The sequence below is a fragment of the Schistocerca nitens genome, chromosome 12, assembly GCF_023898315.1.
Source record: "Schistocerca nitens isolate TAMUIC-IGC-003100 chromosome 12, iqSchNite1.1, whole genome shotgun sequence".
NCBI classification, from domain to species: domain Eukaryota; kingdom Metazoa; phylum Arthropoda; class Insecta; order Orthoptera; family Acrididae; genus Schistocerca; species Schistocerca nitens.
Window position 1 is genome coordinate 18425664 of NC_064625.1, and position 27576 is coordinate 18453239.

A 27576-nucleotide genomic window follows, 5' to 3' on the forward strand; every position below is an offset into this window, starting at 1 on the left:
ATTATGATTCATTGCAAGTTTACTGACATACTTCATTCGAAGTTCTTACGAAAATTACAACCGTCTATGTATTGTCACACACGAACACAGGATGTGAGCCATTAGATTAATCAAAACGATCTAATGTGTCTGTTTCATTGAATAACGATTTATTTGTCACTATACAGTTGTGGAGCTAAACCCTTTTCCGGACTACAGCATACTTTCTGCTTTCTGTAATCCTATGCCATGTTGGCATGAGAAACAATCTTGCGGGGCGACAAAATGTAGGGAAAATACTTTGCGCTCTCGGTAATGGTAGAGAAAGAACTGTTATTCTTTCCAAGAAACGTGGAACATTACACAGAATGTCGCGGCCTGAAGCCACGTTGTATTTTCGATCAGCGCGGACTTAGCACGAAAAATCCAAAAAGGCTTCAATGTAATACGTGGTTATAGTGTTCCATTTCTGTCCTGCATTGAATGTTCATTAAAAGTTATGTCAATGTCATGATTTGAGGTTTAAAAAATAATCAGTTTATAAAGACAATTTCAAATAAACACAGCAGTTTCTACTTGGAAGACGAACTGTAATCTTTCTCACGCTGTGGCAGAAAACATAATGACAGTCCACTTTACACAATGTTTTTCCGGTCTTTTTTGTCAGCCTTTACGGTAGACCTGGAACAGCTTAATCAGGGCTATTACATCAAATTCAAAAAATGGCTCTGAGCACTATGCGACTTAACTTCTGAGGTCATCAGTCGCCTAGAACTTAGAACTAATTAAACCTAACTAACCTAAGGACATCACACACATCCATGCCCGAGGCAGGATTCGAACCTGCGACCGTAGCGGTCGCTCGATTCCAGACTGTAGCGCCTAGAACCGCACGGCCACTCCGGCCGGCAGTCCTAGGAATTCTCTCGATTTACAGAAGACAATCTACATGGCTCAGCAAAACTGTCGAAACATAGAGAAATGGTATGTATTTTTGTGGGATGACGAGTAGTGGGTGAATTATATTTAGCACGCACATTTGCTCCAGGGATTCGTGCGACTTTTGTTGTGGGTCGTCAATAGATTACTGAATCAGGGAGAGAGAAATGAGATAACTATATTTTTTTTGTAGATAGCAAGATGGTGAAGTTGCGAACTTAAAAATGTTTATAAATGAAAAGCGAAAACATACGGTTGTTGTACAGTATCAATCTGTTTTTATGTTCGGCTACAAAGCCATCATCTGGGTATAAGTAACTATAGTTATCAAAGAGGATCCAGTACTGGTGAACAATTTTGAAAAAGCGATTACACATGGGAGCGAAGTGGAGCAAGAGAGTTAACGTCATTTCTGACAGTGTAACTGCAACAAAATTAAAAATATTTCAGTAAACAAATGTGAGAGGAACGTACCAGACACCTTGGAGAGAAGTTCAGACTTACGCAAGGTACTGTCTGGTTAATTTCAGAGAAATTCAGACTTATGCAAGGTACAGTCTGAGTAATTTAGTTTTAGCAAAATGTGTTTCAGCACTTTTAGTACCACCTTGAGTGATTTTGTTTGTCTATTTACTTTCTGGCATGACGTTATCAGTCGTGTGTTCAAATTGCTCTGAGCACTACGGGACTTAACTGCTGAGGTCATCAGTCCCCTATAACTTAGAACTACTTAAACCTAACTAACCTAAGGACGTCACACACATCCATGCCCGAAGCAGGATTGAAACCTGCGACCGTAGTGGTCGCGCGGTTCCAGACTGTAGCCCCTAGAACCGCTCGGCCACCCCGGCCGGCCAGTAGTGTGTGTTCGTAATTTAATGTGTACTATGCTTTCGACAGCTTATGCTTATTTTATATGTTGTTCCCTTCTATATGAAGTGTTAATACGTAAAGGTAGTAAGATCACAACATTAAAAAAAAAGTGACTAGCTATAAAATGCATGGTACATATAAACCTACCAACATAAGTGACCAATAGCGCCGTGTAAGAAAATAAGTAAATAGAATGATTGTTGATACCATTTAGGAACGAAGGCGATTGTAAATTACACTATTTTAAGGAAAAGTTCAGATCGCAGTGACTTATTTCCTTTTAAATGCGAAATCGAGAGAACACACTGAAGATAGTACAGAAAATGTTGAAACAATTTTTTGTACAGCTAAAGTAATGAAACGGTATCTTATGTAAAGCGGAATATTGCTCCAATTTTTGTGAGGAAGCACGGAAAATGCTGAGAGCTGCGCGATCTACGATTAAACCACAAAACATTAAGAGTAAAGAGGGATAAAATCAATGTCAGTATACGAGGTGTGGCTAGAAAAAAACCGGACTAGTACTGGTGAAACAATAAAACGAATGCAATAAGGCTGAAAGTCGCGTGGCCTGTCACGTGACTCTCGCTCCGCCTACTGCTCGAGTTTCATCTGCCTCCTGCACTCAGTCTGCCCGTGGCGTCTGTTTTAAGTAGTTGACGTTTTGTCTGTGCGTCGGAAAATGTTGAGTGTACAGAAAGAACAGCGTGTTAACATCAAATTTTGTTTCAAAGTAGGAAAATCTGCAAGTGAAACGTTTGTAATGTTACAACAAGTGTACGGCGATGATTGTTTATCGCGAACACAAGTGTCTGAGTGGTTTAAACGATTTAAAGATGGCCGCGAAGACACCAGTGATGACACTCGCACTGGCAGACCATTGTCAGCAAAAACTGATGCAAACATTGAAAAAATCGGTAAATTTGTTCGACAAGATCGCCGTTAAACAATCAGAGCAGTGTCTGAGTTAACAGGAGTTGACAAGGAAAGTGTCGAACAAGTTTACCGATTTTTTCAATGTTTGCATCAGTTTTTGCTGACAATGGTCTGCCAGTGCGAGTGTCATCACTGGTGTCTTCGCGGCCATCTTTAAATCGTTTAAACCACTCAAACACTTGTGTTCGCGATAAACAATCATCGCCGTACACTTGTTGTAACATTACAAACGTTTCACTTGCAGATTTTCCTACTTTGAAACAAAATTTGATGTTAACACGCTGTTCTTTCTGTACACTCAACATTTTCCGACGCACAGACAAAACGTCAACTACTTAAAACAGACGCCACGGGCAGACTGAGTGCAGGAGGCAGATGAAACTCAAGCAGTAGGCGGAGCGAGAGTCACGTGACAGGCCACGCGACTTTCAGCCTTATTGCATTCGTTTTATTGTTTCACCAGTACTAGTCCGATTTTTTTCTAACCACACCTCGTAGGTGGAGTACACACAAACACACACACACACACACACACACACAGTCTCTTTTTTATCCCTTGATGTTTCTTTTTTTTGGGTGTGTTCTCTTGGCATTCATTTACTGATTAGTTTAGATGACGTAGAATTATTTTACAGTTTCGCTGCCGATGCAGAAGTGGCGAGGACAAGGCGCAGCGCAGCGTTATTCACTTAGTGGGCAAATCTCAGTCATACAAAATTGTTGAGGCTTTCGTGGCCACTTGTTGACAAACTACGTATTGGCTTCTGTCTCGGGTTCTTCGGCCGACGTTCATCTAATGATTTTACTGACGTTTCGCCAGCACGAGTGGCTGACATTGTCAAAGCTTCACCCTCCATTGCCGGTGGTGAACTGGAGCCAGCTCGCGGCCGCAGACTATATGTACCTGGCGCGCCAACGTCAGAGGGCTTCTCCGCGGTCATTTCCGGTGCGGTTCTCCTCTTGCTACCTGCGACGGTCGTTCGCTGCAGTACGGGAAGCCAGGATCCGTTTACCTTAAGGCTTTCCTCTTTCTTGTTCAAACTGTTCGCGTGTTTTTGTATTTCTACAGCCTCTCTGGGTACTCCACAAACTATATTAGAAGTGTAACAGAGCCAAACACTTAGCGAAGTAAGGAATGGAAAATATAAATGTCGGGTGCGGCCTTTTGTGCCATACATTCCCAGAGTGACGGACAGATTCGGCCGTATATTGCGGAAACATGGCCTAAAGACGATTTTCAAACCGGCAAGGAAGATCAAAGGGTGTCTTAGATCGGCAAAGGAGAAAAGGGACCCACTTGCAATGTCGGGAGTATACCGTATACCACGGACATGCGGAAAAGTTTATGTCGGAATGACTGGACGGTCAATCAACACCAGGATCAAAGAACATAAGAGACATTGCAGGCTGGAGCAGGTGGAGAAATCGGCCGTGGCAGAGCACGCACTGAGTGAGACCGACCACGTAATAAAATCCGCCGACACGGAAGTTCTGGCTGAAGAGAAGCACTTTCACACGCGCTTCTTCATAGAAGCTGTAGAAATACAAAAACACGCGAACAGTTTCTACAAGAAAGAGGAAAGCCTTAAGGTAAACGGATCCTGACTTCCCGCACAGCAGCGAACGACCGTCGCAGGTAGCAAGAGGAGAACCGCACCGGAAATGACCGCGGAGAAGCCCTCGGACGTTGGCGCGCCAGGTACATATAGTCTGCGGCCGCGAGCTCGGCTCCAGTTCACCACCGGCAATGGAGGGTGAAACTTTGACAATGCTAGCCACTCGTGCTGGCGAAACGTCAGTAAAATCATTAGATGAACGTCGGTCGAAGAACCCGATACAGAAGCCAATAGGAAGTTTGTCAAATGTCGGTCAGCGATTGCGAGTGGAGTTGCTGTGTGGCGCCGGGCGCTGCTGATACAGTTAGCGTTGCCGTGGGACAGGTGGGGAGCGCCGAGTATACAGGGACATTCTGCTAAATGGTGACGAACTGCCGCAAACGGTACCCGAGAGGATGAGGAACGGAAAAGATCGTATGAATGTATGGCTCGGTAAATGCTTTCCGGGTGTGTGGATGGCGGGTGGGGGTAGTGGGGGGGGGGGATACAATTGAAAGTAAATGTGGTATCGATAGCAAGGATGCGACGGAATAGTTTCTCAAGTTGGCACTACGAGAGACGCAGACGACAGCGCCCTCTAGCCGGTGCTGTCGAGGTCTACCAGCTGCGCGACTGCTTCAGCCCATTTCATCAGGTGCAGACAGCCAGGACACTTCGCCTCAGCTTTGCTCTACATACGACGGGTCTAAGACTTCGCATCTGTATAATGTATTCTTTCTTGCACCAGTAAACCAACTTTACTCACTGCAGTACCGACGTAATATTCCTGCTCCTGCTCCTACCCACGCGCCGCATTCCAGGCTGCATACAAAAGTAACAATACAGGTGCGGTTCTCAATAAGGTACTACGACAAGCAACGACACGCAGCAGGTAGCAGGAGCCTCACGTTGGGCGCGTCGCTGCCAGTCTCGTCAGGGACAGCTTGCACATATCTCATCTATTTATACACGTGCTGTCTGTTCTTTCGGACATGTCGGAAAAGGACAGACACCGTTTTGATCTTGCATCCACTATGAATCGAGACATAAGGGAATTAAAGACATTAGCTGCCAGTGGCCGTTGAATTTGCTCAATGGGGGGAGTTGAAAATTTGCGCCAGACGGGGATTTAACGTGCGTCTGCTGCTTCCTAGGCAGATACGCTGGCGACTAAGCCATCCGGACACAGTGGCCAGGGCACCTGCACGGACTGCCTCAGCGCACCTCCGGTCAGTCGCAAATTCCGAACTTTCTCGCACACTGCTGATATATATCAATGCCCACTGGCAGCTAATGTCTTTAACCTAGTTGTGTCTTGATTCATAGTGGCTGCAGCGTAAAACTGTATCTCTTGTTCCGGATACGTCTGAAAGTGCAGATACCACCACAACCCCCCCCCCCCCCACACACACACATACATCTATATGTAATATTTAAAAATTAAGGCGACGAAAAGCAATGATCTCTTCAGTGAAAATGCACGCCAACGTCGAACTCTTAATTTAATGAGGATAGTGGGCAAGGGGCACTACATCTGCAGCTCTGCGGCGTGTGCATAAGCTGAGAATTTGGGTGTGCTGGGTGGTGTGCCAGTGTAGTCGGTGCGGCTGTGTTGACCACTGTGTCTGGATAGCGTAGTGGTCGGTGCATATGCCTAGTAAGCAGGAGACCCACGTTCGGATCTCGATCCGGCACAAATTTGCAACTTCTCTCATTGATATAAATCAATACCTACTGGACGCCAATGCCTTTAATTCCTTTGTGTCTTATACGAGGCGTGTTTTTTAACAAAGTACCGTTTTGAAACTTAAAATAAGACGTGCTAAGATATCTCAATAATTTTATTTTCACACGAAAGCCTGTACCTTAATGTACTTTTCTACATAATTTCCTTCAATTTTGAGGCCCTTGTCATAACGTTGTACCAGTTTTTGAATACCATCCTCATAGAAGTCTTCCGCCTGACTTGTTAACCAGTGCATCACCACTGTTTTGACTTCGTCATCGTCTTGAAGACGCTGACCGCCCAGGTGTTTCTTCAAGATGAAACATGGTTGGACTACGTCACACCAGAATCAAAGCAGCAGTCCATGGAATGGCGGCATTCAGATTCACCCAGAAAAGTGAAGTTTAAGCAAACAATTTCTGCCCGGAAAATCATATGCACAGTTTTTTGGGACAGAAAAGGAGTATTGCTTGTGGAATTTCTGCCTCCTAATGAGACAATCAATGCAGCAGCTTACCGTAAGACATTGTACAATCTACGCCGTTCAATTCAAAACAAAAGACGTGGCAGCTTGAGCAAGGGCATCGTTTTGCTCCAAGAAAATGCCCGTCCGCATGTGGCGAATCAGACCAAAGATGTCATCACATCTTTTCGATGGGAAACTCAAGATCATCCTCCGTACAGCCCCGATCTTGCGCCCAGTGACTATCATCTGTTCCTGCGCTTGAAGAAACACCTGGGCGGTCAGCGTCTTCAAGACGATGACGAAGTCAAAACAGTGGTTAACAAGTCAGGCGGCAGACTTCTATGAGGAGGGTATTCAAAAACTGGTACAACGTTATGACAAGTGCCTGAATATTGACGGAAATTATGTAGAAAAGTAGATTAAGGTACAGGCTTTCATGTAAAAATAAAATTATTGACATAGCTTAGCACGTCTTTGTTTAGTTTCAAAACGGTACTTAGTTAAAAAACACGCCTCGTACATTTACTCGAGATTACAAAGAGGAATGGCTCTCCTTCCAGCGTTAAGAAGAATTTCGATATGTCGGTTTCATTCGGCATGCAGCATTGTTCACCTAAAATACAACAAACGTAAACTCGCCAATGACTTTTTTTACTGCGAACTCTTCACAATACCTTGTGTGTTTTACTTAATTTCGAAGTATCATAATAGGCATGGGCAATAGCGAAGGCAACAGCAGTTCATGATCAGGCTCTTATATCAGACTGTAAGATGAGATAAAAACGAAAACCGAATAAGAAAGATTACATAGGAGAGCACTTGCACAAATCCCAAAACAGTCTTTTTGACTTTGACTGTGAAAAGTAGAAGTTTTACTGATAATCTATTTACAGAGGCAGATGTAGCTTAGCTTCGCGCTTATAAAACTACTTTTGTGTGAACTCATCAGATGACTTGTAATTTCCCTCCCTGTGTTATGCAATGCACTAGCGCACGTCTGATCACCGAAGTTAAGCACTGTCGGGCTAGGCTAACACTTGCATGGGTAACCACTCTGGTCTGCTGAATGGTATTGATTGAGAGCAAGGTGCCCTTATCCCTTCTGGAAGCCAATTCAGGAGCTACTTGACTGAGAAATATCGGCTCCAATCAGGAAAACTTACAACAGCTCCGAGAGCGGTCTGCTGACCACGTGCCTCTCCATATCCTTATCCAGTGACGCCTATCGGTGAGGATGACATGGCGGTCGGTCGGTACCGTTGGACCGTGGCCTGTTCGGACAGAGTTTAGTTTTATTTTCAGCACTGTACAACACAGTTGCGTGGGGCAACTCATAGAGAATCGTTTCGGTACTGTAATGGTGTCGTGCCAGTGAGAACCAGTTAAGTCTCTTCAATTACATTTCTGCACACTCTGCCAATCATATCAAAAGTCGCGTCGTTTACTGCATTGGATATCGTATCACCTCAGTGAGAACCACACCAAGAGATCTTTGAAGGTGTAAAGTTTCAGTGAATGAAAGCACACAACAGAAAACAAAGTGTGTCCCAGTTCCGTTAGGACAGTCCATAAGAAAAATAAAATTAATAGATTATCTTCACAAAACTACTGCATTTATTTAAAAAAAGCTCTCATCCTGAATGAAAACACAGGCGAAATCTTTTTAAAAGTATTTTGAAACAGTGACTCTAGCCCATTTTTGGAGCTGCATTTAGTAATGGAGCACAGTTTTCTTGGAAGTCCTTAATTCTGTCATAACGCTGTCCTTTCGTTGCCAACTTCAATTTGGGGAACGACCAGAAGTCGGCTGGGATCAAATCCAACGAATACGTTGGGTGATCCAGGACTGTGACACGTTTTCTGGTCAAAAACTCGTGCATAATTTTTTCTTTGTGGGTTCGGGTGTCGTCATGGAGAAGCAATCAGGAACATGTCTCTCAGTATTCGACGAATTATCGCCCACAACGCTGCAGGACTCAAAAACCCATGATGTCGCCTCAGTGCTTCTCTGCCATTTTCCAACGGGTTCTGTTACGTTCACGGCTAGTTTGCCTCCTGCAGCAATGCTAGCGCTTTGTCTTTGTACACAGTTGTTCCTGAAACTTGAAGTGTCGTAACGGCGCATCTCGCCGCGAGATAGAATTACAGTTTGGCATTTTACACAGGCAGCAATAACGAAACTGGGACACACTGTGTACATCGGCCAGGTGGGAATGTTCTGTATGTTGTAGTGTTTTGGCGGCATGGTAACCAGGGAACTGTCTTCGCTTGGTGGGCTTCAGACTATGGGCTGGGATGACTGGCGGCCACGTGGTGAGATCAGCCATCTTTCCACAATGACAGACGAGGAGGAATGTGTGCACCTCCTTGGCGTTACCCTACCTCCCGCACTACAAGACGTGTCTGTGGTGGTAGGAAGTGTAATGGTGGCTGTTACATCATGGTACCCCAGCTCACTTCTGCATTTCCATGAGGAGGCTTGTGGACAACGTCTGACCCGACCACCCGTTGAGCCTGAACTGGTGCTGATGGTTTTCTACCACCACATCACTAAAACACTAATACAGGCAGAACATTCCCACTTGTCTGGTGTGTTCTCACGTGCATCACTGGAACGTACACTGTCAGAAGAGGGTGGACGTCTCTTGAAACGCATTTTCAGCCATTTGTCCTCGTGAGATTTTTTGCTCATTATCCTGTCAGAATTCGTTTGCTGCAGTTTGTCTCCATTCTGCAAAACCACTCTGTATATGCACTACTGGCCATTAAAATTGCTACACCGAGAAGAAATGCAGATGATAAATGGGTATTCATTGGACAAATATACTATGTGATTACATTTTCACGCAATTTGGGTGCATAGATCCAGAGAAATCAGTACCCACAACAACCACCTCTGGTCGTAATAACGGCCTTGATACGCCTGGGCATTGAGTCAAACAGAGCTTGGATGGCGTTTACAGGTACAGCTGCCCATGCAGCTTCAACACGATACCACTAGTGACTGGCGTAAACAGTTGCTCGGCCACCATTGACCAGACCTTTTTCAATTGGTGAGAGATCTGGAGAATGTGCTGGCCAGGGCAGCAGTCGAACTGAAATGTAGGGTTTCGCAGGGATCGAATGTAGAGCCACGGGTCGTAACGCATCTGAAATGAAACGTCCACTGTTCAAAGTGCCGTCAATGCGAACATGAGGTGACCGAGACGTTTTACCACTGGCACCCCATACCATCACGCCGGGTGATACCCCAGTATGGCGATGACGAATACACGCTTCCACTGTGCGTCCACCGCGATGTCGCCAAAGACGGATGCGACCATCATGATGCTGTAAAACGAACCTGAATTCATCAGAAAATATGACGTTTTGCCATTCGTGCACCCAGGTTGGTCGTCGAGTACACCATCGCAGGCGCTCCTGTCTGTGATGTAGCGTCAAGGGTAACCGTAGCCACGGTCTCCGAGCTGATAGTCCATGCTGCTGCAAACGTCGCCGAACCGTTCGTGCAGATGTTTGTTGTCTTGCAAACGTCCCCATCTGTTGACTCAGGGGTCGAGACGTGGCTGCACGATCCGTTACAGCCATGCGGATAAGATGTCTGTCATCTCGACTGCTAGTGATACGAGGCCGTTGGGATCCAGCACGGCGTTCCGTATTACCCTCCTGAACCCACCGATTCCATATTCTGCTAACAGTCATTGGATCTCGACCAACGCTAGCAGCAATGTCGCGATACGATAAACCACAATCGCGATAGGCTACAATTCGACGATCACATTTGCGACTTGGATAAACGTGATGGTACGCATTTCTCCTCCTTACTCGAGGCATCACAACAACGTTTCACCAGGCAACGCCGGTCAACTGCTGTTTGTGCATGAGAGATCGGTTGGAAACTTTCCTCACGTCAGCACGTTGAAGGTGTCGCCACGGGCGCCAGCCTTGTGTGAATGCTCTGAAAAGCTAATTATTTGCATTTCACAGCAGCTTCTTCCTGTCGGTTAAATTTTGCGTCTGTAGCACGTCATCTTCGTGGTGTAGCAATTTTAATGGCCAGTAGTGTAGGTAGTGCTTGCGACAGCGATATTAGGTGGCGCGGCGCGGCAAGCGCTGGCAGCTGCGCGCCTGTGAGGTAGGCAGCCGCGGCAGACACACAGACAGTGACTGGAGTGCTGGGCTATCTATTTACGCAGCTCGCAGCGGTCGCGGTCGTCGGCGGCGGCGACGCGGCCCTCGCGGCAGGCGCAGCGGCCGTCCTCCGGCCTGCAGAAGGCGCCCGGCACGCCCACGCACTCCGCGCCCGCCGGAAGGTCCTCGCCGCACTCGTCGCCCAGCCGGTGCTGCACCGCCGTCGGCGTCACCGCCTCCACGCCTGCGAAACCACACTCCCGCTACACACTGCATCACCGCTGCACAATACACCACTACTGCACTACCCTGTACTCCCACTGTCTGTCTGTCGAGTCGTAGTCAGTCCACAGATTTTTGGACAACATGGTTGTGGAGAGATGGCAGCTATAAGAGTCGAGGGAGATGAAAGGGAAGCAGTGGTTGGGAAGGGAGTGAGACAGGGTTGCAGCCTTTCCCCGATGTTATTCAATCTCTATTCTGAGCAAGCAGTGAAGGAAAAAAAAAAGTAAAATGTGGAGTAGCTATTAAAATCCATGGAGAAGAAATAAAAACTTTGAGGTTTACTGATGACATTGTAATTCTGTCAGAGACAGCAAAGGACTTGGAAGAGCAGCTGAATGCAATGGACAGGGTCTTGAAAGGAGGATATAATATCAACATCAACGAAAGCACAACGAGGATAATGGAATGTTGCCGAATTAAGTCGGTTGATGCTGAAGGAAATAGATTAGGAAATGAGACACTTAAAGTAGTAAGGGAGTTTTGCTATTTGGGGAGCAAAATAACTGATGATGGTCGAAGTAGAGAGGATATAAAATGTAGACTGGCAATGGCAAGGAAAACGTTTCCGAAGAAGAGAAATTTGTTAACATTGAGTATAGATTTAAGTGTCAGGAAGTCGTTTCTGAAAGTATTTGTATTGAGTGTAGCCATGTATGGAAGTGAAACATGGACGATAAATAGTTTAGACAAGAAGAGAATAGAAGCTTTCGAAATGTGGTGCTACAGAAGAATGCTGAAGATTTGATGAGTAGATCACATAACTAATGAGGAGGTATTGAATAGAATTGGGGAGAAGAGGAGTTTGTGGCACAACTTGACAAGAAGAAGGGACCGGTTGATAGGACATGCTGTGAGGCATCAGAGGATCACAAATTTAGCATTGGAGGGGAGCGTGGAGGGTAAAAATCGTAGAGGGAGACCAAGAGATGAATACACTAAGCAGATTCAGAAGGATGTAGGTTGCAGTAGGTACTGGGAGATGAAGAAGCTTGCACAGGTTAGAGTAGCATGGAGAGCTGCGTCAAACCAGTCTCAGGACTGAAGACCACAACAACAACGGTTGTGGAGATGAAGCAGCGATTAGTATGATTAATCAATTATTCAAAAGCAGTCTTAATCGACTGTATTATTATTATACCGCCAGCCGGTTTCAACACGACGTTGGGGTCATCTTCTGGGCATTTACACTGTGAAATTATAGATATCCGTAAGAAAGACTCCATTATACAACAGCTAAAATTACGTAAATTTAAAATATGTTACCCATTGGTCGACTGCTGGTGGTGTCACTCCTGTCTACATGACGGCAGGAAACTATGCGACACTAACCCTTCGTATGGGCTTAAATAGCGTGCCGAGGTCACGTGAACTGGCGGCAACACCCCCAGCGGCGATCAGCGGCACTTAATACAGTTTGTCATATGCAATTACTAGTCACCTTGGTTTAACATAAATTTAAGTGACACTAAATAACAGAAAACGGAACTGTTCCATTTAAAAAGAGTTACAATTATATTGTTAAATCTAAAATAATAACAAATGTTCCGTATCCAGCTCATAAAATTCGTAAACGTATATTACGTTATGTGCCATAATATAAAGTAAAACAATTTGTGACACAAAAAAACTGGTGTCATCTTGTATTTTAATATATCTATCCGTACATTTACGTAGAACACATTTGGGTCAATTTACTAAAACGGCTGATATGGAATGTACGAATAGATATATTGTAATTCGTACATTTACGTAGAAAACATCTGAGTCAATTCACTAAAACGGCTAATATGGAATGTACGAATAGATATATTATAATACAAGACGATACCAGTTTTCGTGTGCCACAAATGGTTTTACTTTATATTACGGCACATAATGTGATATACTTTTACGAATTTTACGAGTTGATTATGGAACATTTGTTATTACTTTATAATTAACACTACAATTGTAACCCTTTTTAAATGGAATGGTACCGTTTTCTGTTATTTACTGTCACTTAAATTTATGTTAAACCAAGGTGACTAGTAATCACATATAATAAACTGTATTAAATACCGTTGATCGCCGCTAGGGTTGTTGCCGTCTATTCACGTGATCTCGGCACGCTATTTAAGCCCGTACGAAGGGTTAGCTTCGCGTAGTTTCCTGCCGTTATGTAGACAGGAGTGACACCACCAGCAGTCGAGCAGTGGGTAACATATTTTAAATTTACGTAATTTTAGCTGTTGTACAATAGAGTCTTTCTGACAGATATCTATAATTTCACAGTGTAAACGCCCAGAAGATGACCCCAACGTCGTGTTGAAACAGGTTGGCGGTATAATAATAATAAATGCGATTAAGACTGTTTTTGAGTATCGATAGTCAGTTCAGCCACAGTACCTGCACCACCTGGCCTCTGTCACTCCATTGCCACTTTTCGACGGGGTGAAGGAACGAAGAAGGGTCGACTGGGAGACGAGGACCATTTGCAAAGAAAAGGGCGTGTAGGGAATGCGATATCTGGCGTTCTCTGTTTCGATAACTGCTATTTTACTGGGGAGTTCGATAAGTAATGTAACAACAGAAAGAAATTTTCTCTGTGCAGCGGAATGTGCGCTGATATGAAAGTTCCTGGCGAGTTAAAACTGTATGCCAGATCGAGACTCGAACTCGAGACCCTTGTCTCCCGCGGGCAAGTGTTCTACCAACTGAGCTACCCAAACGCGAATCACGACACCTCCTCACAACTTTAATTCCGCCAGTACCTCGTCTCCTACCTTCCAGAACTCACAGAAGCTCTCCTGCAAAACTTGCAGAACTAGCACTCCTAAAAGAAAGGCTATTACGAGGGCATGGGTTTGCCACAGCCTGGTGGATGTTTCTAGCAAAGTTATGTTTTCGCAATATGATTCCTTCCAGTAGTGTAGGGTAATGGCGGAATTAAAGCTGCGAGGAGAGGTCGTGATTTGTGCTTGGGTAACTCAGCCGGTAGAGGACTTGCCCGCGAAAGGCAAAGGTCCCGAGTCCAAGTCTCGGTTCAGCACAAAGTTTCAATCTGCCAGAAAGTTTGAGTGTAACACTTTTTTTTCTCGTCGAATATTCCCGCTTAAGGGGAGGGGAGGGGGGGGGGGGTAGGACGTCAAACGGGCCGACTTGGAGCAGGAGAGGCACCACTGGACATTTTATTTTCTACTGTCTATACTTTTACAAATAAATTCATAAAACTTTGTCAGCATGACCAGGAAGGATTCAGGATTCACACTCATAGCAGTGGAAGTGCAAAAACATAATGAAATAATTTTTTTTTAGATATGAAATTTCATCATTTTTTCACTTACTGTTGGCTGCATTTGTTGCTATAGGTACATTTTTCTTCACAAGTAAGAGAGATTCTGTGATGAATTTTGCACAGCATACAAATCATACTTACAGGTGAATGAAACTTTAGAATTCTCCAAATCTATAAAAAAACTGTGGTAAAAATTGAGATAATTAACTACAAAATTTGAATTTTTCTAAACATAAAGTTTAAAACTTAACAGCTCATTCATTTTTTCATAAATTAAATAGATTCTAGAGTTTCAGACACCTGTAAGTATGTTTGTATGCTGTGCAAAATTCATCGAACAGTCTCTCTTACTTATGAAGAAAAGTGTACCTATAGCAACAATTGCAGCCAATAGTAAGTGAAAAAATGATGAAATTTCACATGTAAAAAATTATTTTGTTATGTTTTTGAACTTCCACTGCTACGAGTGTGAATCCTGAATCCTTCCTGGTCATGCTGACAAAGTTTTATGGATTTACTTCTAAAAGTATAGACAGTGGAAATTAAAATGTCCTGTGGTGCCTCTCCTGCTCCAAGTCGGCCCGTTTGACGTCCTACCCCCCTTAAGCCCCTTTAGTTTTGTCAACTTCTGATAGGTAGCGCCGCTACACGTAGCCTTCAAAATGGCCCCTGTAACGAAGGTGCATTCCAGGCAGATAGTTGTCGCTGAGTTTCTTTTGGCGGAAAACCAGAGCATCGCAGGTATTCATAAGCGCTTCCAGAATGTTTACGGAGACCTGGCAGGGAACAAAACCGCAGTCAGTCGCTGGGGGAGGTTTCTCTCATCATCGCAGCAAGGTCGCAAAATACCTGTCCAGTTTCCCGCGTGCACAACTGGAAGTCTCTGTTGATAGTGCTGACACACTCGTCCATGCACTGGAGTGCAGAAAGGTGTGCGCCCATTGCGTTCCTTGTCGCGTAACAGAAGCCCGTAAAGAGGAAACATGTGTTCATCACTTCGAATCTGAACCAAAAAGGAAAACTAAGGAAACGCACCAAACCACCTCTCCTGCGGAGAAAACGATCACAGTCGCATCCTGAGCCAGTAAAGTCTTCTGGGATACTGAAGGGATTATTCTGTTTCATGTCTGTTGTGAGTAACAATTCGCAATTTTTCACAAACACGACTTTCATTGATGTAAGTTCACAAGGTTGACGACTGAACAACAAACGAAAGGTAACAATAACGATGCCAGTAAAAGTCTCCTAATTGAGGCAAGCAAAAGTTCACTTCTAATTTTCCACAAAGGTTCGTGGTAACACACACACTAGTAAGAGTCCAATTCAGAGACGAAGAGATAATCTTCAGTGGTCGAAGTGGACGAGGTCGGCCTCCAGAGTGAACTGAACTTCGGGGCTGGTTGTAGCTCCTAAATACGAGGTTAATCCCAAAAATAAAGTCTCCTATTTTTTTATAAGTACATAGAACTGATTATTTTTACAATGGTTTACATCAATTTACATCTTGTTCACTTAGCTATTTTTCGACATAATCACCATTTCAGTCGATGCATTTTTGTAGATGCTGTGGCAGTTTTTGTATGCCCATGTGATACCAGCTCGCCGCCATGCTGTTCAGACAGTTATGAACCTCTTCTTTCACCTCGTCGTCGGAGCTGAATCGCTTTCCGGCCAAATGTTCTTTTAACCTAGGGAACAGCCGATAGTCATCAGCTCGCCGCCATGCTGTTCAGAAAGTTATGAACCTCTTCTTTCACCTCGTCGTCGGAGCTGAATCGCTTTCCGGCCAAATGTTCTTTTAACCTAGGGAACAGCCGATAGTCACTGGGCGCCAAGTCAGGACTATACGGTGGGTGGGTGATTATGTTCCACTGAAACTGTTGCAGGAGAGCAACGGCTTGCTGAGTGATGTGTGGCCGAGCGTTGTCATGGACAATGTGTACGCCCTTGCTCAACATTCCTCTTCTCTGGTTCTGAATTGCCCGTTTAAGCTTTTTCAGAGTCTCACGGTAGCTGTCAGCGTTAATTGTGGTCCGAGTGCTCAACTTTCAACACTGTCTCTTCAGAAATTGGCGGTCTCCCGCTCCTTTGCTCGTCGTGAATTTCGGTCCGACCATTTGCAAACTCTCTACACCACTTACGAACATTTTTGAGATCCATGCACGACTCACTATACAGTTCTGTCAATGGGCGATGTATTTCAATCGGCGCAGTGCCCTTTGCGTTCAAAAACCGAATAACTGCGTTCGCACTTGGCGGTACCATCCAAAGGAAGCTCCATTCTCAACGGCCGCCAAGCCAAGACTGAGCACCTCAGCGCGGCGTGCGCATGTTTATACACAGCGAGTGAAGCACTCTTCATAACAGTGTGTTCAACTGCCACACAAACAGAGTTCTGTACTTATAGGAGACCTTACTTCTGGGATTACCCTGGTAGCTGTCTCCAGCCAATCAGCTTTTTGCGTAGTGATACCTCCTGCAGGCCGTGGCTCGAGCTCGGAATGTCTATTATCTTGTATGTAAATAGCCGGTGTTTAGCATGGTGCTTTTGGTACGCCTTGGATATAGACAACCTCGTCCTCTGGGTGTAATATAGGTTGCCGGCCCTCAGGGGCTACCTTGGCTCCGGCATAACAATGTCCTCCCCCATGGTGCAACGATCAACTATGAAGTTTATTGTGCTACTGTCAGGGAATTGAAGAAACGACTCCATCCTGCTCGTCACTTCAAAAATCCCAACACTTCTCCTCCATGACAACACAAGGCCTCACACAGGTCTGCACAACCCGGAAGAGCTCACAAAACTGCATTCCATTCTTCTTCCCCCTCGCATCTCCTGACTCCATCTGTTTGGGTCAGTGATCGATTCACACCGCAGGAAGCAGTACGTGTGTGGTGGTAGGGTTATTGACGCAGGAAGGCGTTATCTCCGACGTCAACCCGTAGAGCGGTACAGTGTGGGCATACAGGCTCTCCCAACCTGAGCCGTAAGAAATAATGGGTTCCATTACTTATCGAACGCCCCTCGTATTTTATTTACTGACAGACAAAACTTCAGGAACTCACTGTCCTAAATGTTGCTACAGCTTAATCCGGGATCCACTACCACATCCGTACTGTGCAAATCACGTCGAAGTGTATCGCAGGGCGCAAATTCTATGTCAGAACTTCTTACGGGTAATTTCCTGTTCCATTCACGTATTGACTTCTGGAACACTACATGCTTAAATGCCCCAGCGTGCCTTGAAACTACTCTAAGCTAGTGTTCGTGGTACCTACGTCAGCGATGCTTACAAGGAGACGGCACGACCGTGGGGTCGGGGGTTTGTCCGAAATTTTGTGTGGTGAAAGAGGACCCCTGACACCTCACATGGTTAAAGTATTAGGACGCACTACTCGGAAAATCCCGAGAAAAATCGATCCAAAGTTTGTTAGGTGCCGTATGAGAATAAAATGTTAATTCGTTGGCGAGCCGCCGTTTGGCCTACATGGTTAGCGCTCGGACCCTTACGCCAGAGGTCTCGGGTTCGAGTCTTCCTGCGGCACTTTTTTTTTATTCTATTGCTTGCAAAATTTCAGCGCATTGTTACAGGACAATCGCGAAATTAATTCCTGGGAAGATTGTGTAAAAATTCATTCTATAATTCACCATCAATTATCGTCACCAATATTCCGAGACATGATTCAGTATTCCTGGTTTGCCTCGAAATTATCAGAAACTCAAAACATTTTCGTAAATGTTAATGGGGCATGTTTTTGTACAGATTTATTGCAAACGCCCTGTGATTGTAAAAAATCCGCTTTTATATGTTGCGCAAGATGTCGCAAAAATTATTGCTTTGTTTGTTTTTAAGATAATTACCACTGCAGTTCTTGTTTTTAATTATTATATGTATAAAAATTGAATGTTTCCCAATCGAATTTGTTATTCTGATTAAAAACCCAATGTTTCTCCTCATATACTTAACAATGAAAAATGGAAAACCCACCGCCATCAATTGTGTTGTCGGACAAAGAGAAAATAATTTTTATTCAATAATGTAACTAATTTGTTAAAGGTAATGTAGGTTAGGGAAACTTTCTGAATACTTGGTGGAATAACAAAAGAAAATGAAACAGAAGGAAAAAAAAGGGGCCGGGAGAGGAATCGAACCCGAGACCTCTGGCGTAAGAGTCCGAGCCCTAAACGTCTAGGACAGACGGCGGCTCGGCAATGTACTGACATTTTGTACTCACACGGCACCTAAGAAACTTTGGATCGATTTTTCTCGGTATTTTCCGGGTAGTGCGTCCTAATATTTTAACCACTTGAGGTGTTAGGGGTCCTCTTTCACCACACAAAATTTCGGACAAATCCCCGACCCCACGGTCGTGCCGTCTCCTTGTTAGATGGACGAAGTGCACGACCTGATGACTACTACTGGATTTTAAAAAGGGGTTTCAACTCTGCTGAGGACAGTTTTAGTGAGTTGTGTGAACGTCTGTGGCGACATGGCAGCCCATTCTTTCCCAAGAGCCGAAATCATAGTAGCGAGTGACGTTGGACTCTTTGTTCTGGAGGCGATCCGTTGCGTTCAGGTCGGAAACCTGGCCAGGCCACTCCGCTAATGCTCACAATCCATGGTCTCGCAGATGCTGCTTTGTAACAGGTTGCATTGTCATGTCGATACAAAGAATATCATGTTCTCCCAACTGCTCCTCTACCGTAAGCAGCACACAATGATGTCAAATGTCTTCATATCCTTCCGTATTTAGCCCTTTCTTAAGTGTAAATAAGGGCACCCCAACCCAAACACGTTGAACGCCCTTGTGCCATAACACCGCCTCCTCTGTGTATCACGATTCACGCTACACATCATGAAAGCCAACGTTGTTCAGGTATCCTCAAAACCCAAGCCCATCCATCGGACTACATGGTACAGCGTGATTCATCACTCCAAATCACTCATTTCTCGTCATCGACTGTCCAGCGGCTTCTCTCCTTACAGCACCTCGAGCATCGCTTAACATCGACTTCAGAAATGTGTGGCTTATGAGAAGCTGTTCCACCATTGTACCCCACACTCTTAAACGGCATAAAACAACCTTTGTGCTAGCCGGAGTAAAGTTAGGACTTTTTTGAACCTCACGAGTGATTGATTCCGCTCACCTCGGGCCATATTTTACGGCCATCCTTCACATGGCTGAACGTCTCCGTCTGTCAGCACGGGACATTTATCTTGTCTCGGTTTAGCTGTACTTCCTCCTTCGCTACTGCACTTCATTATTACGTCACCAACTGTCGACTTTGGTAGCTTTTCAAGGCGTGAAATATCCCTCATCGATTCGTTACTCAGACAACATCCAACGTCTTGCACATCTGTGAAGTAGGCTTCCAATGGATACTTTGCGTCTATCATGTTCAGTTTCTTCAGCATGTCTGTGACACTCTCTCATGGGTGAAACGAAGTTGTAGCCATACGTTCTGTCTTTTTTTGCATATGTTCATTATCGCCTATGAGTCCTATTTGGCATGGGTCTTATACAAGAGATAAATTTAACAGGACAGGTTACAAGAGTCGTCTCCTCTGCAGACTGACTGCATTTTGTTAGCATTCTACCAATAAAATAAAGTGTACTACCACCTGTACCCATGATCGAGCCTATGTGACCACTCCATTTCATGTCCCTACTCAGAAATTCGTATGGGCTGAATGATTTTAAGTGCGAATCATCGATCTTGTGTCATACGATAGTTCGTTTTCCGTTTCGTGAAGTGCATTGTTTTACATTTCTCAACTTCCTAATGTTGTCACAGTTCTGAAACCCTGACAGAAAGTACGTGCCGGTTTTTAGAATGTACTTCGTTGTGGATAAAAACAACGTCTGCGAAAAATCTGTGGTTACTGTCAGCATTGTCCGCAACGTCATTAATGTACAGAATGAACAGCTGGGGTCGTAACATACCTCTCTGCGGCACGCCTGAAGCCGATTCTACGTGTGTCGATGACTCTCCATCGAACATAACACGCTGTCTCTTCTCTACAAAGGAATCCTCAGTCAAGTGAGAAACACTGTGGATACCCATATAGTCGTACTTTAGCTTGTAAACGTTGCAGTGTTAATGGGACAAATACTTTGTGGATCACATCTGATACTGCATGTTCGTGACTGGCGTCATTCATGCCTTTTAGGACGCGTCTGCAAAAAGAGCCAATCGAATTGGTTTTCAAATGACCCACCCTATGATCGTTGCCATGGAAGAAGTCTTTATTTAACTCATTAGGTTTGTGCTCAGAACATACCATAAGATTCTGCAACACATTGTTGTAAAACATAGGAAATTGTAGTTTTTTGCATCATTTGTGATATACTTTTCTTATACGTGTGGAACTTCTGTTTCCTTAAAACTACTAGTCACAGTTTTTTCTTCTAGTGATCTACTATGTTGTTGTTGTTGTTGTTGTTGTGGTCTTCAGTCCTGAGACTGGTTTGATGCAGCTCTCCATGCTACTGTATCCTGTGCAAGATTCTTCATCTCGCAGTACCTACTGCAACCTACATCCTTCTGAATCTGCTTAATGTATTCGTCTCTTGGTCTCCCTCTACGATTTTTACCCTCCACGCTGCCCTCCAGTACTAAATTTGTGATCCCTTGATGCCTCAGAACATATCCTACTAACCGATCCCTTCTTCTAGTCAAGTTGTGCCACAAAATCCTCTTCTCCTCACTAGTATTCAATACCTCCTCATTAGTTATGTGGTCTACCCATCTAATCTTCAGCATTCTTCTGTAGCACCACATTTCGAAAGCTTCTATTCTCTTGTCCAAACTATTTATCGTCCATGTTTCACTTCCATACATGGCTACACTCAATACAAATATTTTCAGAAACGAATTCCTGACACTTAAATCTATACTCGATGTTAACAAATTTCTCTTCTTCAGAAACGCTTTCCTTGCCATTGCCAGTCTACATTTTATATCCTCTCTACTTCGACCATCATCAGTTATTTTGCTCCCGACATAGCAAAACTCCTTTACTACTTTAAGTGTCTCATTTCCTAATCTAATACCCTCAACATCACCCGACTTAATTAGACTACATTCCATTACCCTCGTTTTGCTTCTGTTGATGTTCATCTTATATCCTCTTTTCAAGACACTGTCCATTCCGTTCAACTGCTCTTCCAAGTCCTTTGCTGTTTCTGACAGAATTACAATGTCATCGGCGAACCTCAAAGTTTTTATTTCTTCTCCATGGATTTTAATACCTACTCCGGATTTTTCTTTTGTTTCCTTCTCTGCTTGCTCAATATACATATTGAATAACAGCGGGGAGAGGCTACAACCCTGTCTTACTCCCTTCCCAACCACTGCTTCCCTTTCATGTCCCTCGACTCTTATAACTGCCATCTGGTTTCTGTACAATTTGTAAGTAGCCTTTCGCTCCCTGTATTTTACCCCTGCCACCTTCAGAATTTGAAAGAGAGTATTCGTGTCAACATTGTCAAAAGATTTCTCTAAGTCTACAAATGCTAGAAACGTAGGTTTGCCTTTCCTTAATCTTTCTTCTAAGATAAGCCGTAAAGTCAGTATCATCTCACGTGTTCCAATATTTCTACGGAATCCAAACTGATCTTACCCGAGGTCGGCTTCTACCAGTTTTTCCAATCGTCTGTAAGGAATTCGCGTTAGTATTTTGCAGCCGTGACTTATTAAACTGATAGTTCGGTAATTTTCACATCTGTCAACACCTGCTTTCTTTCGGATTGGAATTATTATATTCTTGAAGTCTGAGGGTATTTCGCCTGTCTCAGACATCTTGCTCACCATTACTATATTATGGCCAAAAGAGGATCTACCTCAGCCGCAGGTTCTGTATAGAATTTGATTATCCTTTGTAAGGATGATGGAGATCAGCATTTCTCTTTTCTCTTTGGTTGTATCAGTACACTTTGGAAGAGGCACATCGTCAATAGAGGGGAAAGTAGACCCGCATTGCTAATGTATTCCGTAGCACCGGGATGCCTCTATGGTCGTTACTTGTCGGCATTGTTCACGCTGTCAACACGCTTGCAAAACTAATTTCAAGGTTCGGATATGCCCGTACTGTTAGTTTACGCGAGAAGGCATCTCAACGTGGGGAGCTCTGGGCCCATGACGACCAGTTTGCCCTCTGGGCGTCGAATATGTACAACAATGGCTCCACTATGGGACTCAACAGCCATGGTCATCAGTCCCTTAGAACTACTTAAACCTCACTAACCTAAGGACATCACACAACACCCAGTCATCACGAGGCTGAGAAAATCCCTGACCCCACCGGGAATCGAACCCGGGAACCCGGGCGGGGGAAGCGTGAACGCTACCGCGCGACCACGAGCTGCAGACCAAAACTCCCAGCAGCGTGCTGCGCGAATAAGCTGGACAAGAAAACACCTGGAAACGAAGCTGGATCCGTGGCATCGGGTTCTCGTCACTGGCTAGTATATACAGGGTGGTCCGGTGATAGTGACCGGGCCAAATATCTCACGAAATATGCGTCAAACGAAAAAACTACAAAGAACGAAACTCGTCTAGCTTGAAGGGGGAAACCAGATGTCGCTATGGCTGGCCCGCTAGATGGCAATGCGATAGGTCAAACAGATATCAACTGATTTTTTTTTTTAAATAGGAGCCCACATTTTTTATTACATATCTGTGTAGTACGTAAAGAAATATGAATGTTTTAGTTGGACCACTTTTTCCGCTTTGTGATAGATGGTGCTGTAATAGTCACAAACGTATAAGTACGTGGTATCACGTAACATTCCGCCAGTGCGGACGATATTTGCTCCGTGATACATTACCCGTGTTAAAATGGACTGTTTACCAATTGCGGAACAGGTCGATATCGTGTTGATGTATGGCTATTGTGATCAAAATGCCCAACGGGCGTGTGCTATGTATGCTATTCGATATCTTGGAGGACATCATCCAAATTTCCGGACCGTTCGCCGTATAGTTGCGTTATTGAAGGAAACAGGAAGTGTTCAGCCACGTGTGAAACGTCAACCACGACCTGCAACAAATGATGATGCCCAAGTAGGTGTTTTAGCCGCTGTCGCGGCTAATCCGCAGATTAGTAGCAGACAAATTGCGCCAGAATCGGGAATCTCAAAAACCTCGGTGTTGAGAATGCTGCATTAACATCGATTGCACCCGTACTATATTTCTATGCACCAGGAATTGCATGGCGACGACTTTGAACGTCGTGTACAGTTCTGCCACTGGGCACAAGAGAAATTGCGGGACGATGACAGATTTTTTGCACGCGTTCTATTTAGCGACGAAGCGTCATTCACCAATAGCGGTAACGTAAACCGGCGTAATTTGCACTATTGGGCAACGGAAAATCCACGATGGCTGCGACAAGTGGAACATCAGCGATCTTTGCGCGTAAGTGTATGGTGCGGCATTCTCGGAGGAAGGATAATTGGCCCCCATTTTATCGATGGAAATCTAAATGGTGCAATGTATGCTGATTTCTTGCGTAATGTTCTACCGATATTAGTACAAGATGTTTCACTGCATGACAGAATGGCGATGTAATTGAATAGCACATTTCATGACAAGTGGATTAGTCGTCGAAGCACCATACCATGGCCCGCAAGTTCGCCGGATCTGACGTCCCCGGATTTCTTTCCGTGGGGAGAGTTGAAGGGTATTTGCTATCGTCATCCACCGACAACACCTGACAAAATGCGTAAGCGCATTGTCAATGCATGTGCGAACATTACGAAGGGCGAACTACTCGCTGTTGAGAGGAATGTCGTTACACGCATTGCCAAATGGATTGAGGTTGACGGACAATATTTTGAGCATTTGTTACATTAATGTATTTACAGGTAACCATGCTGTAACAGCATACGTTCTCGGAAATGATATGTTCGCAAAGGTACATGTATCACATTGGAACAACCGAAATAAAATGTTCAAACGTACCTACGTTCTGTATTATAATTTAAAAAACCTACCTGTTACCAACTGTTCGTCTAAAATTGTGAGCCATATGTTTGTGACTATTACAGCGCCATCTATCACAAAGCGAAAAGAGTGGTTCAACTAAAACATTCATATTTCTTTACGTACTATACGAATATGTAATAAAAACGGGGGTTCCTATTTAAAAAAAACGCTGTTGATATCCGTTTGACCTATGGCAGCGCCATCTAGCGGGCCAGCCATAGCGACATCTGGTTTCCCCCTCCAAGCTAGACAAGTTTCGTTCTTTGTAGTTTTTTCGTTTGACGCATATTTCGTGAGATATTTGGCCCGGTCACGATCAATGGACCACCCTGTAGTTTGCCCGACGCCTGATGATCGTCATCAATGGCGGCTACCAGCGCACGCCTCAGACGGCAGTCCTACCATGTGACCAGGGAGGCGGCTCTGAACTACCAGGTGGTGTTAATACCATGGAGTCACACGCCACGAAAACCCAGTCGTTTGTTCATCTGCTGTCATTATTGCGTCACGTTGGAGTTAGTCGCATCAGTCATCAAGTCGGTAGACAACTTTCTTTCACACATCTGCCAGTAAACCCCTCCACACTCGCTCCCTTTAAAGAATCAAACTGGAATCTATGAAACAGCTCCAAACATGTGATTTCTTTACAAATGAGTTAATATATTAATTATTTAACGTTGTTGTTGTCGTTGTTGTTGTTGTGGTATTCAGTCCTGAGACTGGTTTGATGCAGCTCTCCATGCTACTCTATCCTGTGCAAGCTTCTTCATATCCCAGTACTTACTGCAACCTACATCCTTCTGAATCTGCTCGGAGTATTCGTCTCTTCGTCTCCCTCTACCATTTTTACCCTCCACGCTGCCCTCCAGTACTAAATTGGTGATCCCTTGATGCCTCAGAACATGTCCTACCAACCGATCCCTTCTTCTAGTCCAGTTGTGCCACAAACTCCTCTTCTCCCCAATCCTATTCAGTACCTCCTCATTAGTTATGTGATCTACCCATCTAATCTTCAGCATTCTTCTGTAGCACCACATTTCGAGAGCTTCTATTCTCTTCTTGTCTAAACTATTTATCGCCCATGTTTCACTTCCATACATGGCTACTCTCCCTACAAATACTTTCAGAAATGACTTCCTGACACTTAAATCTATACTCGATGTTAACAAATTTCTCTTCTTCAGAAACGCTTTCCTTGCCATTGCCAGTCTACGTTTTACATCCTCTCTACTTAACACTTGGTTCAAGAATCATAAAAGAAGGTTGTATACCTGGAAGAATCCTGGAGATACTAATAGGTATCAGGTAGATTATATAATGGTAAGACAGAGATTTAGGAACCAGGTTTTAAATTGTAAGACATTTCCAGGGCAGATGTGGATTCTGACCACAATCTATTGGTTGTGAACTGCAGATTGAAACTGAAGAAACTGCAAAAAGGTGGGAATTTAAGGAGATGGGACCTGGATAAACTGAAAGAACCAGAGGTTGTAGAGTGTTTCAGGGAGAGCATAAGGGAACAATTGACAGGAATGGGGGAAAGAAATACAGTAGAAGAAGAATGGGTAGCTCTGAGGGATGAAGTAGTGAAGGCAGCAGAGGATCAAGTAGGTAAAAAGACGAGGCCTAATAGAAATCCATGGGTAACAGAAGAAATATTGAATTTAATTGATGAAAGGAGAAAATATAAAAATGCAGTAAATGAAGCAGGCAAAAGGGAATACAAACGTCTCAAAAATGAGATCGACAGAAAGTGCAAAATGGCTAAGCAGGGATGGCTAGAGGACAAATGTAAGGATGTAGAGGCTTGTCTCACTAGGGGTAAGATAGATACTGCCTACAGGAAAATTAAAGAGACCTTTGGAGAGAAGAGAACCACTTGTATGAATATCAAGAGCTCAGATGGCAACCCAGTTCTAAGCAAAGAAGGGAAAGCAGGAAGGTGGAAGGAGTATATAGAGGGTTTATACAAGGGCGATGTACTTGAGGACAGTATTATGGAAATGAAAGAGGATGTAGATGAAGATGAAAAGGTAGATAAGATACTGCGTGAAGAGTTTGACAGAGCGCTGAAAGACCTGAGTCGAAACAAGGCCCCGGGAGTAGACAACATTCCATTAGAACTACTGATGGCCTTTGGAGAGCCAGTCATGACAAAACTCTACCATCTGGTGAGCAAGATGTATGAGACAGGCGAAATACCCACAGACTTGAAGAAGAATATAATAATTCCAATACCAAAGAAAGCAGGTGTTGACAGATGTGAAAATTACCGAACTAACAGTTTAATAAGTCACAGCTGCAAAATACTAACGCGAATTCTTTACAGACGAAAGCGGACCTCGGGGAAGATCAGTTTGGATTCCGTGGAAATGTTGGAACACGTGAGGCAATACTAACCTTAAGACTTATCTTAGAAGAAAGATTAAGAAAAGGCAAACCTACGTTTCTAGTATTTGCAGACTTAGAGAAAGCTTTTGACAACGTTAACTGGAATACTCTCTTTCAAATTCTGAAGGTGGCAGGGGTAAAATACAGGGAGCGAAAGGCTATTTACAATTTGTACAGAAACCAGATGGCAGTTATAAGAGTCGAGGGGCATGAAAGGGAAGCCGTGGTTGGGAAAGGAGTGAGACAGGGTTGTAGCCTCTCCCCGATGTTATTTAATCTGTATATTGAGCAAGCAGTAAAGGAAACAAAAGAAAAATTCGGAGTAGGTATTAAAATTCATGGAGAAGAAGTAAAAACTTTGAGGTTCGCCGATGACATTGTAATTCTGTCAGAGACCGCAAAGGACTTGAAAGAGCAGTTGAACGGAATGGACAGTGTCTTGAAAGGAGGCTATAAGATGAACATCAACAAAAGCAAAACTAGGATAATGGAATGTAGTCAAATTAAATCGGGTGATGCTGAGGGGATTAGATTAGGAAATGAGACACTTAAAGTGGTAAAGGAGTTTTGCTATTTAGGGAGTAAAATAACTGATGATGGTCGAAGTAGAGAGGATATAAAATGTAGACTGGCAATGGCAAGGAAATCGTTTTTGAAGAAGAGAAATTTGTTAACATCGAGTATAGATTTAAGTGTCAGGAATTCGTTTCTGAAAGTATTTGTATGGAGTGTAGCCATGTATGGAAGTGAAACATGGACGATAACCAGTTTGGACAAGAAGAGAATAGAAGCTTTCGAAATGTGGTGCTACAGAAGAATGCTGAAGATAAGGTGGGTAGGTCACGTAACTAATGAGGAGGTATTGAATAGGATTGGGCAGAAGAGAAGTTTGTGGCACAACTGGACTAGAAGAAGGGATCGGTTGGTAGGACATGTTTTGAGGCATCAAGGGATCACAAATTTAGCATTGGAGGGCAGCGTGGAGGGTAA

The 27576-nt window shown here is 44.1% G+C and overlaps 1 protein-coding gene across 1 annotated transcript in view; it reads right to left on the reverse strand.

The window, feature by feature from the left end:
* The window catches only part of LOC126215325 (uncharacterized), a 624418-nt gene that overhangs the window by 20655 nt on the left and 576187 nt on the right, over positions 1-27576 (reverse strand). The window contains exon 2 of the mRNA XM_049942007.1: positions 10707-10889. Coding sequence (XP_049797964.1) covers positions 10707-10889 — 183 coding nt within the window. The remainder of the gene's footprint in view (positions 1-10706; positions 10890-27576) is intronic.